We start from the raw sequence: 14,865 nt of genomic DNA, 5'->3' as shown, positions 1-14,865 counted from the left end.
GTCTTTTGGTCTTTGTATACCTATAGAAGCTTCTACAGACTGTTTATGTTCCCTGAAAGCTTAATACTGTCTTCTATTTTTCCTCACTTAATCCATTCCATTGTCCTCCTTTGCCAAAAGTAACCTACTCCCATTCCTCAGATCTGCTTCTTTTGGCTGATGTTCCTTGAACTATCCCTAAATTCCCTATTTGCCATGGTTGGGCCACAATACCCAATTCATTGTTTGCCATAACTGAGCCACTGTCATCCCTTTTTCAAATAATGTTTCCCAATTTATTTTATAGTATTATGACTTTGTTTCTCTAAACTGCTGTTAAATGATTTGAACAAATGTGCTAATCTGTTCTTTGATATTATGAAGTTTTACTCTAAATTTGACAAAAGGGCAATTATTGCATTAAGTAATTTTTAAAAGAATCTTTCTCTCACTGCAATTTAAAAACATAGCTTTTTGAAAAAAGTTTTTATAATGGGTTATATTTTACTGTTTTTGTACAGAAATCTGTTTCTACAAATATTGCAATGAATCCTGCAACACAGGACAACTTAATTTCAAACAAAATGAAGATGGACAAATTACAACAAGAATATATAACCAGAACAGAGTCTTCTGGCAGTGTGGGGTCATCAACGGGTGACCATAGCTTATTATACAGGTATTACAAGGATATTGTAGCTGTCTCAGTTGTCTAGATGGTTGGTTTGCGGTGCAGAGTGATACCAGAGTGTACAAGCTCAATTCCTGTACCAGCTGAGGTCACCAGTTCCACTCATTCCTGTATATCCAGGTCCCTCCTTTCATATCCATCTGAACATCCAACATTGACACCTAATATTAATATTTTAAAAATTAATTCATGAATGTGGGCTTCACTGGGTGGGCCAGCATTTATTGCTCTTGAGTAGGTATTGGCTTCTTGAACTGCTGCAGTTCATTTGGTGCAGGTACACCCACAGTGTTGATACAGAGGGAGTTCCAAGATTTTGACCCTGCAACAATGAAGGAATGACAATACATCTCTAAGTCACAATGGTATTTGACTTGTGGGGGAAACTTGCTAGCGATGATGTTCCCATTTAGCGACTGTCCTTGTCCTTTGAGATGATAGGGATTTGAAAGGTACTGTCTAAAGAATCTTGGTATATTTCTGTCATGCTTCCTGTAGATGGCTTGCAGTGCTGTTCCTGAACGTGGTGTTGGAGCGAGTGAATAGAATGTGGTACCAATCAAGCTGGCAGCTTTATCCTGAATAGTGTCAACTTCCTTGAATATTGGTTGGCTTGCACTTACCTAGGCAAGTGTATTCCAAACCACTCCTGATGTATGCTTTGTTGATAGTGGGCAGGCACTGGGGAGTTACTGGAGTTACTTTCTTCAAGATTCTTAGCCTATAATCTGTTCTTGTCACCACAGTATTTACATGCCTAGTCCTGTTCAGTTTCTGATCATTAGTAACCCCCCAGGATATTTGATGGTGTGTGATTCTATCTTGCCACTTTTTAACACAAACCTACATATTGTCGAGAAAATGCTGCATTTGTATCTGAGTAATTCCGAATGGTGCTGAACATTTGTACAATCATCAGCAATCATGCCCACTTCTTACCTTATGGTGGATGAGCATCTTTGAAGCAGCTGAAGATGGTTAGGCCTAGGAAACTGTCCTGGTGAAGTCTTGCAGAGATGTCCTGGAGCTGAGATGATTAACCTCCAAGATCCTCAACTGTCTTCCTCTGTGCCAAGTGACTCCAACCGGCTGAGCGTTTTCCCCTGATTCTCATTCATTCAAATCTTGTTAAGGCCCTTGATGACACACTAGGTTAACTGCAGCCTTGATGTAAAAGGCAATAATCACACCCTGTTGCTGTCTAGAGCTCAGTTATGTTGTCCATGTTTGAACCAATCTGTAAAGAGTCCAGGAACTGAGTGGCTCTGCTGGCATCCAAACTGAGTGGCAGTTTGCAGGTTATTTCTAAGTAAGTTCTATTGGTAATATTTGGTAATAGTCACCATCCATCACTTTACTGATGAGCAAAATTAGACTGATGGAGTGATAACTGGATGGTTTAGATTTGTACTTTTTCAGCACCAGATATACCTGGACAATTTTCCAGTGTCAGGTGGATGTCAGTGTCAGGTGGATGTCAGTGTCAGGTGGATGTCAGTGTCAGGTGGATGTCAGTGTCAGGTGGATGTCGGTGTCAGGTGGATGTCGGTGTCAGGTGGATGTCGGTGTCAGGTGGATGTCGGTGTCAGGTGGATGTCGGTGTCAGGTGGATGTCGGTGTCAGGTGGGTGTCGGGGTCAGGTGGGTGTCGGGGTCAGGTGGGTGTCGGGGTCAGGTGGGTGTCGGGGTCAGGTGGGTGTCGGGGTCAGGTGGGTGTCGGGGTCAGGTGGGTGTCGGGGTCAGGTGGGTGTCGGGGTCAGGTGGGTGTCGGGGTCAGGTGGGTGTCGGGGTCAGGTGGGTGTCGGTGTCGAGGTGGGTGTCGGTGTCGAGGTGGGTGTCGGTGTCGAGGTGGGTGTCGGTGTCGAGGTGGGTGTCGGTGTCGAGGTGGGTGTCGGTGTCGAGGTGGGTGTCGGTGTCGAGGTGGGTGTCGGTGTCGAGGTGGGTGTCGGTGTCGAGGTGGGTGTCGGTGTCGTACTGGAGCAGCTTGATTGTGTAGCAGCATATTCTGAAGCACAATTCTTCGGTCTTGTTGCTAGAATATTATCAGGGCCCATAACCTTTTGCTATATTCGTGCATCAGTCATTTCTTGATATTATTTGGAGTGAAATGAATTTACTATCGACTGGTGTCTGATACTGGGGGCTGTGGAGCAGGCCAAAATGGATCATCCACTTGGCACTTCTGGCTGAACATTGCTGCAAATGTTTCAGCTTTGTCTTTTACACTATGTTGGGCTACCCCATGATTGAGGATGGGGAGATTGATAGAGCCATCTCCTCCAGTGGGTTTTTAATCATTCACAACTTGCTGTGGCAGGGCCATAAAACTTGCACCTGAAGCCTTGTGCAATCATTTAGCCCCGCCTTTTTCTTATCATGTATGCTGTTTGCTTTCCTGTGGAAGGGGCTATTGGTGGCAGTTCACCAGACCTGGTGCTGCTAAGCATCATGGTGTCCAGAGTCAATGTTGAGAACTCCTAGAGCAACTTCCTCCCAGCTGTATACCACTGTGCCACCACCCCTCCTGGGACTAATCATACTCTGGGATAGTGATAATGTCTGGGATGTTTTGTGCAAGATTATAATTCCATGTGTTAGGATTAGGGTTAGGTTTAGGATTATGTCAGGCTTTTGCTTGACTAATCTGTGGGAAATATCTCCCAATTCTGGCACCAGATCCTAGGTGTTAGGAAGGAAGATTTTGCATGATTGATAAGGCTGAGTTTACTGTTGTAATTTCTGGTGCACGTTGACGTCAGGTAGTCCATCCAACTTTATACCTTTTGCAGTTTAAATGAATGCCCCATGTCACACCATTGAATTGTAGTTTGTTTTCTATTGTTTTTCTTGTTGCTGCACGCACAACATTTCTCAAATTTTTAAATAAAAACAAAATACTGGAGAAGTGCATCAGGTCTGGCAGCATCAGTGGACAAGGAAGCAGCTAATGTTGCGAGTCCAATGACTGTTGGAATGATTCCAAAGAACAGTCATTGGACATAAAATGTTAACTCAGTTTCTCTCTCTTCATGGATATTTCAGATTTTCAGCATTGTGATATTTTGCTTTCAATCATAAGAAAGGGCAAGATAGACAATCAGAGTTTGGTGATGAGGTAGCTTTCAATAATGGCTATTGGCTTGATGTGCCCACCTGGTCAACTGCAGTGAAGGTTTTTGTTGAAGGTGTCTCTAAATGTTACCTGATAAAAGGTTGAGCATCTTGAGGCCACTGTTGTCATATATACTGAGAGAACAGATTCTTTCCTTTTTGGATCTCACCTTTTGACTAGGATCTCTGTATCCATCCTGTCTGTTCTGTGGAGAACCATTTGACTGGCAGAAGGCAGCTCAAAGTTTCTTTATGCTGTTTTCATTAATTTTTCTAAATTTTCAGCTGACCAAGGTGCAACTTAGTCTACCCCACCCCCATACTGCAGTAAAGGCTGACAGCAAGGAAGTGCAAATAAAGCTAAGTGAATTATTACCTGTCAACCTGAAAACCCCCTCAGTATGACCTCTCACCTAACCAGCCAATCTAGTCTTTCAGTTTCACCCAAGCAAGTACTTCCCATGCATCTTCCACGTAGTTGACTCTCGAATGTTCCACATAGTTCAGGAAATGTTGGCTTAAATCCCCCATCAGTTTAGGGAATAAATGAAGTTGCAGAGATGACGGTTCCATGGTGGTTTCTGTAAATTCACCATCTTTCATCTACAATTGGGATGAGATCATATCAGCTTCTAATCTAATGCAACTTTGCTTTGCTCTAAACATAACTCACACAAAGCCACACCTCTACCAGCTGTAACCTTGGCAAATAAAATGTACCCTAAGGCTCTGGGTGGAATTCTGTGCAAATGAAATGTCAAATTTTAACAATCTAATTTGAGTTGCATTTAAACAGTAGAACAATGGACAACAGCATTTTTTTAAAATCCAGAATATCTCCTCCAACAATGTGCTTTTTCTTTAAAAAAAAATATCCTTCTTGACAATGAATCTTACTAAGTCAGAATCATGAAGTAGGAACGCAATGTTTTTGGGGAGAGATTGAGAAATAAAAGGTAAAAGAAATAATTTTGCTTGTGCAAGGCAAGTTGTTCTAACAAATAGAAAGCAACATGGATGAGAATGCAAAGAAAATAGTGAATTTATAACTAGCCAATTATTCTGCAATTTATCTAATATAGCTCTAGATTTTCAATTCCTATTGGGCACTGATCCAGGGGAAGTCCTTTAAAGTTTAACTATAATCAGTTTTGTGTTGTAATTTCACCTGTTTCTCCCTCCCCTCTTCACAGTATTGATGCCTACAGGTCCCAAAGACTTAATACCGAACGCCCTTCAGTGAAACAAGTCATTGTTCGTAAAGAGGATGTTTCTCAAAGACTTGAGGAAAAGAATAGTGCAACTCCAGGTTCAGTTACTATTAAACAGAAGATGAAGGTAATGACTACAATGCAAGAGGACGATAGCATGCTGGACATTACATCAACCTGATTGCCTTCACAATTATGCACTTTGAATTAAGAGCATTAAATTTCAGGGATGTGGAAAGAAATGGAGTTTCATTTGTGTTTGTCAAAAGAACAAACCGAACTTGGTTTTAAGTCACATGGTACACATTGTTTGAATTTAGTTTTTATTCTGGGAGCAGACGTCTTGTTTTGCATTAGCCCACGTTGTAAAATCCTCTGATTTGATTTTATGTACTATTTTTCTCTTATTTATTAATTGGTTTCACTTTATCGTTTCAAGACTCTGAACAATGAGATAAATATCCAGCAGAGTGTTATCCACCAGGCAAGCCAGGCTTTAAACTGTTGTACAGATGAAGATCATGGGAAAGGATCTCAGCAAGAAGCTGAGGCTGAGCGGTTACTACTGATTGCCAGTAAGAAACACTTAAGTTGCAATATATTTATGAATGTACAATTTGCTCCAGTACAAAATGTGTTTGGAAAAATAGTGAATATTTAAACATGTGAATGCTCACTACTGACCGTTCTGTTTTTCTCAGGCTTCCTGTTTTTGAATTTTTCCAAAATGTATAATTCAAACTTATTAAAGCCCATTAAATGCTAAAATTTAAATACTTGTGTGCTTCTGATCAATTGGTCTGAATAATCAACACAGCATTGAAATTACAATTTTCATTTTGATTATTCTTATTAGAATGATATGGTCTGGTCAACCTGTCTCTCTATCTCTCCTAGCCAGCACAAACATACAGAATCCCAAGTCTGTGAAAGGCTTTGGTATAAAATAATGTTAAGTTAAATGATTACTTTTATATGGCTTTGTTTGATGAGCACTGATGTCTATGAAGTAAACCTCACGTGCTATTCATTGTAATAATGCTATGAGTTCGCAAATGGAAAATGACTGAGAGACACGTTCCTTCAAAAAAGTAGTGCCAAATTTGCATTACTCCAGGGTTAAGCTTAACTAAGTTGAATTACCAGTATATATAATCATTTCCTTAAATTAAGTTGTACATATTCCCTTAAAGTGCTTACATCAAGCTTAGGTGGAAATTGAATTTAAATTGACAACTATCGCACTGAAGTCTTGAGTAAAATAAGCATGACATTTTACAATATAAAACATCTTTGCACAATATAAAGAATAAGGTAACACAAAGAACTTGTGAAATGTTATCTTTTGTTTTTGCGCATAGGTGAAAAGAGGTTGGCGCTTCTTACTGAACTGAATAAACTGAAGAATGAAGGGGTGCCTGCAAGTAAAAGAGGAGGCCATATGGAGAAAGCAGCTAATGAATATGCTCCGTCAAAAGGCTGTGTTGCACTTTCAGAAATTCGCCTTCCTTTGAAGGCTGATTTCATCTGTTCAACAGCTCACAAAACTGGTAAGCCTCATTTTAAGTACAGAGCAATAAAATTTGTGTTCTACCGTAAAGCTGAAACAGCTGCATTTTGTAGTTGATTTTTAATATGTTTAGCGTTTCAGCTTTTTGCAAGAGTATTTGAATTAGTTATAGAGGAATTATTTGAAGGATCTACTTATCATTTAAATAAAGTTTGAAAGTGCAAATAGTCAAACTGTATATCAGAAAGCTTTTAATTACATATATGGCTCATTGAATTATTGATCTCTTACAGATGCTGCCAGTTATTATTTCTTTATACTGATTAAAGCGGGAGCTTTAAATATGGTGGCCACTCCTCTGGCCACCACGCAGATTGCACTAAGTGGTGATGCTATTAGTTTCCCCACAAAATTTACACTGTAAGTAACAAATGTAGAAACGATATCCAAAGTCTGCTTTTAATTTGCATACTTACAGGCTGTCTCAAACTATTTAGCATGTTGTATTCGCAACTTATTTGAATTCAGGTAGTCTATACGTAGTACAGGTACAGTGTGCCTAGTACAGGAGCACTGTTATCTCCATAGTTGCAATTTATACCTTTACTGGTTACATGTTAAATGATTACACTGCTCCTTTGATATCATATTCCAATTATATGTTTCAGTTGTTGTAATGAAGGGATTAATTGTTGGCTCATACCAACAGGAATCTGAAAAGCAGGGAAACAAATGTATATTTTCCTCGAGGTAGAAGGACATGAGTTTTAATGCTGCTCCAGAACTTGAGAAATAACCTGGACCACTGATCCTTGGGTGTAGTTTATGGGTGAGGGTGCTCCAGGTGGTTCACAAGCTGGTCCGAAATACAAACTACTGACATCATGGTCAAGATCAGAACTAGAATCCTAAGTTCCACTCATACAACATATACTCAGGCATAATAGGGAGAAGAAACAACAATGTAAGTTTATAACAAGATTTATGTCATAGTTATGTCAATATTTAACTATGAGATGAAGTTTTTAATTCTTGTGGTCTGAAAACTAAGAGGATGGTCAGAAATATTTTAATTAATGAGATTTCCTACCTCGTCAGCTGAAGAGTTGGCAGCGAAAGCATTCTGTGAACTTTCAGCAGTCACAAACGAAGCTGGAGTATAAATTTTCATTACTCACCTGCAAATGTCCCACCTCTAAGAAATGACCACCAATGACCATGGGTATTAGAAAGTAATCATGTGACTTTGAAGTAAGTGAGCCCTTGCCTGACATGACGTGCCAGATTTCTGCCCTTGAGTGGCTAATAATTGTCTGCTTAACAGCCTTAGTTGGACCTTGCTTACCACCTGTAAATTTGCAGTTTGGGGAAGGGCAGTGAGAAGACCACAGCACTTTCCCACCAATTTGGGAGAGAAACTTCTTCCGAAGGAACCAGCTGAGGGTGAGGGCCAGCATAAGACTAAAGGTTTCCATTACCTCGTTGTTGTTTCAGCAAAAATAGTGCAATTCTTCCCACTAGTTCTGAGGTTTTTTTTACAGTAGCAGACAGTAGCAGATACAATAGAACTAGTAGGTAGTCTTTTGCCTGACTTACCTGAGTGGACCACTAAAGGAATGTTTCAAAAACTGTTCCTTCAGTACTTCACTGATCTATTTCATGATTCTGTGTTTTGAAAGGTTAAACTTTGTTTTGTATTTTTGCTTGGGTTAAGTAAACTTAAACTTTTCTTTTATTTTAGGCAGGATGTCTCGAATGATTTTGAAATTGAAATAGAAGTTTATAGTTTGGTAAGTATGCAAAAAAATTAATGCACAGATATAATATTGTATTAACTCATGAATATTATCATTCTCATTTTTAGACACAAAACCGAGAGAGCAGTACTACAGACAAGAAGAAGAAACCTAGTAAATCTAAGGTAAAGAGCAAGATCTACTGAAGTATTGCTTCATTCAATGATTTTCTAATTCATCAGCTACTGGTTGAAGAAAAGTTACTCAATGCAATCGAATTGGTAAACTTTACCTCAAACCAGTACACAGAGGCTTCCCTTAATATAAAACTACAAAGTAACTTCCAAGAGGCATGACTTTGATCTGGTACACAATACCAGAGGATCATCTTTCCTTTACCAAAATTCCGAGTCACTAACTCAACAACATTTTGAAACTATTCAGTTATCATACTGTTAATTTGTACAGATGTGTTGAGAGAGCATAAAATACTGCTATGAGGATAAAATGAAACTGCTATTCAAAGACTTTTTGAAGTTATTCCTTTTTCTCCAAAAAGAACACTCTCTGAATTTCTTTCTAATATGTTACCTTTTGAAAAGCCTTATGTCAAAGTCTAGTTTTAATTTTTAAAAATCTTTAATCTGTCTTTGTTTCAACACAGAATGATTTCCACAATACTTCAAAAATAATTTTATTTAGACTAATATGAAGCTTAATTTTTCGATGGCATCAATTCCCTTCAACAATTGAACTGTTCTTGAAACCAGGTTATAAACTGATAAACATTACAAGTTGCTCTATGTTTTCTATATTTGCTAAGAACAACTAGCTGGCTAAATATATTTTCTTTTTGTAGTTTCTGTGCAAAATGTCTGCACTTCATCTGGGAGTGTTTCATTACTTCCGAGAACTGATTTGCTCTTTGGTATGATTCGCATTTTCAATCTAACAATACTTCCCTGCTCATACTTGAATAACAAAACTCCAATTCTGATTTTCCTTAATTTCTAACTGGCCTTAATTTGGGATGTGTTTTGAATTTCATTTCCAGACCTGCATTACATGTGGAGTAAATGAGTATATGTGATTCACATACATTTTATTGATTCTACATTGTTGTAAAATGACCATTGCCGCCTTGTCTGATCCTTAAATCGTCCTACTCATGATTATGGGAGTAAGCAGCAAGCCAGAAGAAGCTATTAGCTGTAGTTAGTGCTAACTGACTGGACAAAGTTTTCCTGATGTTTCACTTACTCCTTCCTCTTTCAAGTACAGATAGCAGAGTTGATTTGCTCACTTCTAGCACACCTTGGATTTTAACAATTTGGGACAAATCTGAGAGGTCTGGTTGTAGAATATTGCAAGCTAGTCTTAATGTTCTTTGGTTACTTATTGAGGATAGGCAAAAAACAAATCAGCAAACTTGGTTGTCAGGTATTGCAATATGATCACTTGAGGATGTTTGCACAGAACAGCGTACATAGAACACAACGTTATGATAAACATTGGTTAAATCTCAGCTGGAATATTGTGTATTGTTCTGAGTGCCACACTATCAAAAGGATGCAAATGCTACGGAGAGCGTGCAGGTGATGTTTTTGCCAATGGTTCCAGGGATGAGACCGTTCAATTATGAGGAAAGAATGGAAATGTTAGTACTGTTTCCTATGGAGAGGAGAAGGCTAAGAGGAGATTTTATAGCCGTTTTCAAAATCGTGAGGGGTCTGGAAGACTGGATGGGGAGAAACTGTTTCCACACACAAATGGATCAAGACCCAGAGAGAATGGTTTTAAATAGTTCGCAAAAGAAGCAAACGGCAACGTGAGAAAAATGTTTTTGTACAAAAAGTAGTTAGGTGTGGAACACGCTGTCTAAAAGTGTTGTGGAGGCAGCATGCAGAGCTGTGGGGGAAAAGACAGGACATTTGGCAATAAATTATCTTAGATATCTACTGCATTCATGATGGGCTGAATGGCCTCTCTACACCACAGTGATTCTGTGATCACATTTCTGACTTGTTCCATGGATGATGGATAGGTTTTAATGAGTTCGGAGGTGAATGACTTGCCACAGAATTCTGAGCGGAGGAAGTGAGAACTGCAGATGCTGGAGATCAGAGTCAAGAGTGTGTTGCTGGGAAAGTACAGCAAGTCAGGCAGCATCCGAGGAGCAGGAGAATCAACGTTTCGGGCATAAGCCTCCTTCCTGATGAAGAGCTTATGGGCTGGGCTGAGGTAAATGGGAGTGGATGGGGTTGGGGGGTGGGGGAGAAGGTCTCTGAGAAAGCAATATGTAGATGAAGGTGAAGGAGAAGGTGATAGGTCAGAAGGGGGAATGATGGACAGGTCTGGAGGGCGATGCCGAGTTGGAGGCTTGGGACTGGGATAATGTAGGGGGAGGGGAAATGAGGAAGTTGTTGAAATCCACACTTATTCTGTGTAATTGCAGGGTCCCAATGAGGAATATGAGGTGTTCTTCCTCCAAGCGTCAGGTGGTAACTGTTGGGGGTGGAGGCGGTCCCGGACCTGTATGTCTTTGATGGAGTGGGAGGGGGAATTGAAGTGTTCAGCCACAGCGTGGTGGGATTGATGGGTGCGGGTGTCCCAGAGATGTTCTCTGAAACTAACAGCAAGGCGTTTTGTCTCTCCAATGCAGAGGAGACCACACTGGGTGCAACAGATGCAATAAATGACATTGGTAGAGGTACGGGTAAATTTTTGACTGATGTGGAAGGAACCCTTGGGGCCTTGGAAGGAGGAGGGGGAAGTGGTGTGGGCGCAGGTTTTGCACTTCCTGCGGTGGCAGGGAAAGGTTCCAGGTGTGGGGTGTGGGCCATTGACCTGACTTGGGAGTCGTGGAGGGAATGGTCTCTCCGGAACGCTAATAGAGGTAGGGAGGGAAATATATCTTTGGTGATGGTATCTGTTTGGAAGTGGTGGAGGATAATGCGATGTATGCGAAGGTTGATGGGATGGAAGGTGAGGACCTGGGGGAGGATTCTGTCCTTGTTGCATTGGGAGGGGTGGGGGTCAGGAGCGGTGGTGCGTGAAGTGAAGGAGATGCATTGGATGGCATCATAAACCACGTGGGAAGGGAAGTTGTGATCGTGGAAGATGGAAGCCAACTGGGGCTTTGAGTGGAATTTATCATCCTGGGAGCAGATGCGGTGGAGGAATTGGGAATAAGGGGATGATGTTTGTACAGGAGGTAGGGTGGGAGGAGGTGTAGTCTCGGTCGCTGTGGGAGTTGGTGGGCTTGTAGTATATGTCTGTGGTTAATTGGTCGCCGGAGACGCTGATGGAGAGGTCCAGGAAGGGGAAGGGGGGGTTGTCCGAGATGGTCTAGGTGAATTTGAGGTTGGGGTGGATGATGATGATGATGATAAAGTTGATGAACTGTTCATCCTCCTCGTGGGGAGAATGTGGTGGTGCCGCCAGTACCCACGTGGGACCCAGCTATGTCTGCCTGTTTGACGGATGCGTGGAACAGTCCACCTTCCACAGTTACAATGGCACTACCCCCCCTGCCTGTTCCTCCGTTACATCAATGACGATATCAGCGCTGCCTCATGCTCCCATGAGGAGGTTGATCAATTCATCAACATTACCAACACCTTCCACCCTGACCTCAAATTCACCTGGACCATTTCAGACACATACCTTCCCTTCCTGGACACCTCCATCACAGTCTATGGTGACCGACTAACCATATACATGTACTACAACCCACTGACTCCCACAGCTACCTAGACTACACCTTCTCCCACCCTATCTCCTGTAAAAACGTCATCTCTTATTCCCAATTTCTCCGCCTGCGCTGCATCTGCTCCCAGAATGACCAATTCCATCTCAGTCCCAAATAGTCACCTCTTTCCATGATCGCAACCTCCGTTCCCACATAGTGGTTGATGCCTTCCAGCGCATTTCCTCCACTTCATGCACCACCCTCCAACCCCACCCTTCTCAAAGCAACAACGACAGAACCCACCCCGATCCTCACCTTCCACCCCGCATCATCCTCTGCCACCTCCAAACAGACACCAACACCAAAGATATATTTCCTTCTGTATTCCTATCAGCGTCTGGAGAGACTCCCTCGTCAGGTACACGACCCCCACCAGCCCACACCGAGCTCCTGCATCCTTTCCCTGCCACCACAGGAAATGCAAAAACCTGTGCCCACATGACTCCCCTTCCCTCCGTCCAAGGCCCCAAGGGATCCTTCCACATCCATCAAAAACTTACTTGTACCTCTACCAATGTCATCTACTGCATCTGGTGCACCCGGTGTGGTCTCCTCTACATTGGGGAGACAGGCCGCCTTCTTGTGGATCGTTTCAGAGAACATCTCTGGGACACCCGCATGCACCAACCCCACCACCCCATGGCTGAACACTTCAACTCCCCTCCCACTCGATCAAGGACATGCAGATCCTGGGCTGCCTCTGCCCTCAAACTGTTACCACCTGACACGTGGACGAAGAACACCTCATATTCTGCCTTGGGACCCTGCAACCACATGGGATAAATGTAGACTTCAACAGCTTCCTCATTTCCCCTCCCCCTACACGATCCCAGTCCCAAGCCTCTAACTTGGCACCGCCCTCCGAACCTGTCCATCACTTCCCCCCCTCTGACCTATTACCTTCTTCGTCATCTTCATCCACCTATAACTTTCTAACCTACCATTCACTGCCCCCCACCCCCCCCAACCCCCAAACCCCAGACCCTCCCAATTATCTCTCAGCACTGGCCCACAAGCCTCATTCCTGATGAAGGGCTTATGCCCAAAACGTCGATTCGCCTGCTCCTCAGATGCTGCCTGATTTACTGTGCTTTCCCAGCAACATACTCTTGACATAGAATTCTGAGCATTTGACTTATTTTTGTTGCCACAGTATTTACATAGTTGGCGCAGTTAAAATCTTGGTCAATGGCAGAGGATTATTGACAGTGATGCGATTGAATGCTGTAGAGAGAGAGTTAAATTCTCTTGTCAGTGATGGTCATTGTCTGCCACTTGTGAAGCCCAGATATTACTAAACGCCTTTTTTTTGGGGTGGGGGGTGGATAATATCAACTTATGATTGCAGTAAAAATGCAGCTGACATTGGTAGACAGACTAAAATACACAATAAAATAAATTTCTGTAGTCAGAAATTAATTATGCTAGTCTGTACTTGTGCTGGTGATAATATCAATTAAATATGCCACAAACATCAACAAGATTGCTAATAGTGCAGATATTGAAAATTTGAAAATGAAAACAAAGTGTTAGAGGTACTTGGGACGCCAGCGTCTGTTCAGAGAAAAAGAGACTTAAGTTTTGCAGTCTTTCATCCAGAAGTTAGATGTGCAATATGTTTGAAGCAAGAACAGATGTGGGAGAGAAGATGAAGGAATAATGCAATGTGTTTTTTTTCTACACTGGATGGCCAAATGCAGATTGGAGTCATTAGAGCATTTCTGTTTAGTTAGTGATCACTAGCTCGAGTCTTAGTTCACTTATTGGTCTTTGTTTCTCTGCTATACTCCCTCCCCGAGTTCTCTATCATCGGCCTCCTACCAAATTTCAATGAAGCTTAACTTAAACTCATGGGACACAAGGTTGCTACTTTCTAGATGAAGAAGTTTCTACTCTTCTCATTCTTGAATGGTTTACCCCCTATTCTTTAGACTGAGATCACTGGCTCTAGACTCCCTGATCATCAGCAATATCCTTCCTGCGATAACCCTGTCCCAGCCTGTTAGAATTTTGTTGGTTTCTATGAAATCGCCCTCGTTCTTCTAAATTCCCATGAATATAGTCCAAATGGGCTCAGTTTTTCTTCATATGTCAGTCCTCCATCCCAGGAATCATTATGATAAATCTTCGTTGCACTCCCTTCATAGCCATGGCATCTCTCCTCTGATAAGGAGACCAAAACTGTAGACAATGTTCCAGCTGTGGTCTCACCAAAGCCCGAAACAATTGCAGTGAGTCACTGCTACAGCATATTAATTGGCTTTTTCATCATCCCTACTTTTGGTGTCTGGTGTATAAGGTCTCATTGCACCTCCCCCTTCCATAATCTATCACCATTTAGATAACTAACTACCTTCCTATTAAGCTACCACACATTTATCTACTTTATCGGCCATGCATTTGCCCACTCATTCAACTTGTTCATCTCACAGAAGTATTTCTGTATCCTCCTCACAGTTCACTCTCCCATCTGACTTGTCATCTGTAAATATGGAGATGTAGCATTTAGTTCCCTCATATAAATCATTAATATTTATTGTGAATAAGTGGTGTCCAAGCACTGATCCCCTCTCTAGTGAATACTTGTCCCTCAGAAAAAGACCCAGTTATTCTTATTATTTGTTTCCTGTCTACCAACCAGTTCTTCATTCACATCAGTGCACTACCTCCTAGACCGTATGTTTTAATTTTACATGCTAATTTCTTGTGTGGGACCTTACTGAAACCGCCTGGAAGCCCAACCAAACCAAGTGTGCTGGCTCCCCCTTATCAACTCCGCTAGTTACATTCTCGTAAAATTCCAGTAGATTTGCCAAGCAGGATTTTCCTTCTGAAAACCAAATCTGACTCTGTTCAATCCTGTTACTGTTTCTAAGT

General features: G+C 41.7%; 1 protein-coding gene across 1 annotated transcript in view; it reads left to right on the top strand.

The window, feature by feature from the left end:
* anln (anillin, actin binding protein) overlaps positions 1 to 14,865 on the top strand; it is a 102,668-nt gene that overhangs the window by 53,295 nt on the left and 34,508 nt on the right. The window contains exons 11-17 of the mRNA XM_072560711.1: positions 501 to 658; positions 4,974 to 5,118; positions 5,431 to 5,566; positions 6,353 to 6,541; positions 6,795 to 6,921; positions 8,243 to 8,291; positions 8,366 to 8,422. Coding sequence (XP_072416812.1) covers positions 501 to 658; positions 4,974 to 5,118; positions 5,431 to 5,566; positions 6,353 to 6,541; positions 6,795 to 6,921; positions 8,243 to 8,291; positions 8,366 to 8,422 — 861 coding nt within the window. The remainder of the gene's footprint in view (positions 1 to 500; positions 659 to 4,973; positions 5,119 to 5,430; positions 5,567 to 6,352; positions 6,542 to 6,794; positions 6,922 to 8,242; positions 8,292 to 8,365; positions 8,423 to 14,865) is intronic.

The sequence above is a fragment of the Chiloscyllium punctatum genome, chromosome 41, assembly GCF_047496795.1.
Source record: "Chiloscyllium punctatum isolate Juve2018m chromosome 41, sChiPun1.3, whole genome shotgun sequence".
Taxonomy (NCBI): Eukaryota; Metazoa; Chordata; class Chondrichthyes; order Orectolobiformes; family Hemiscylliidae; genus Chiloscyllium; species Chiloscyllium punctatum.
The sequence above is the reverse complement of the archived record's forward strand: the minus strand, read 5'-3'. Positions and strand labels throughout refer to the sequence as shown.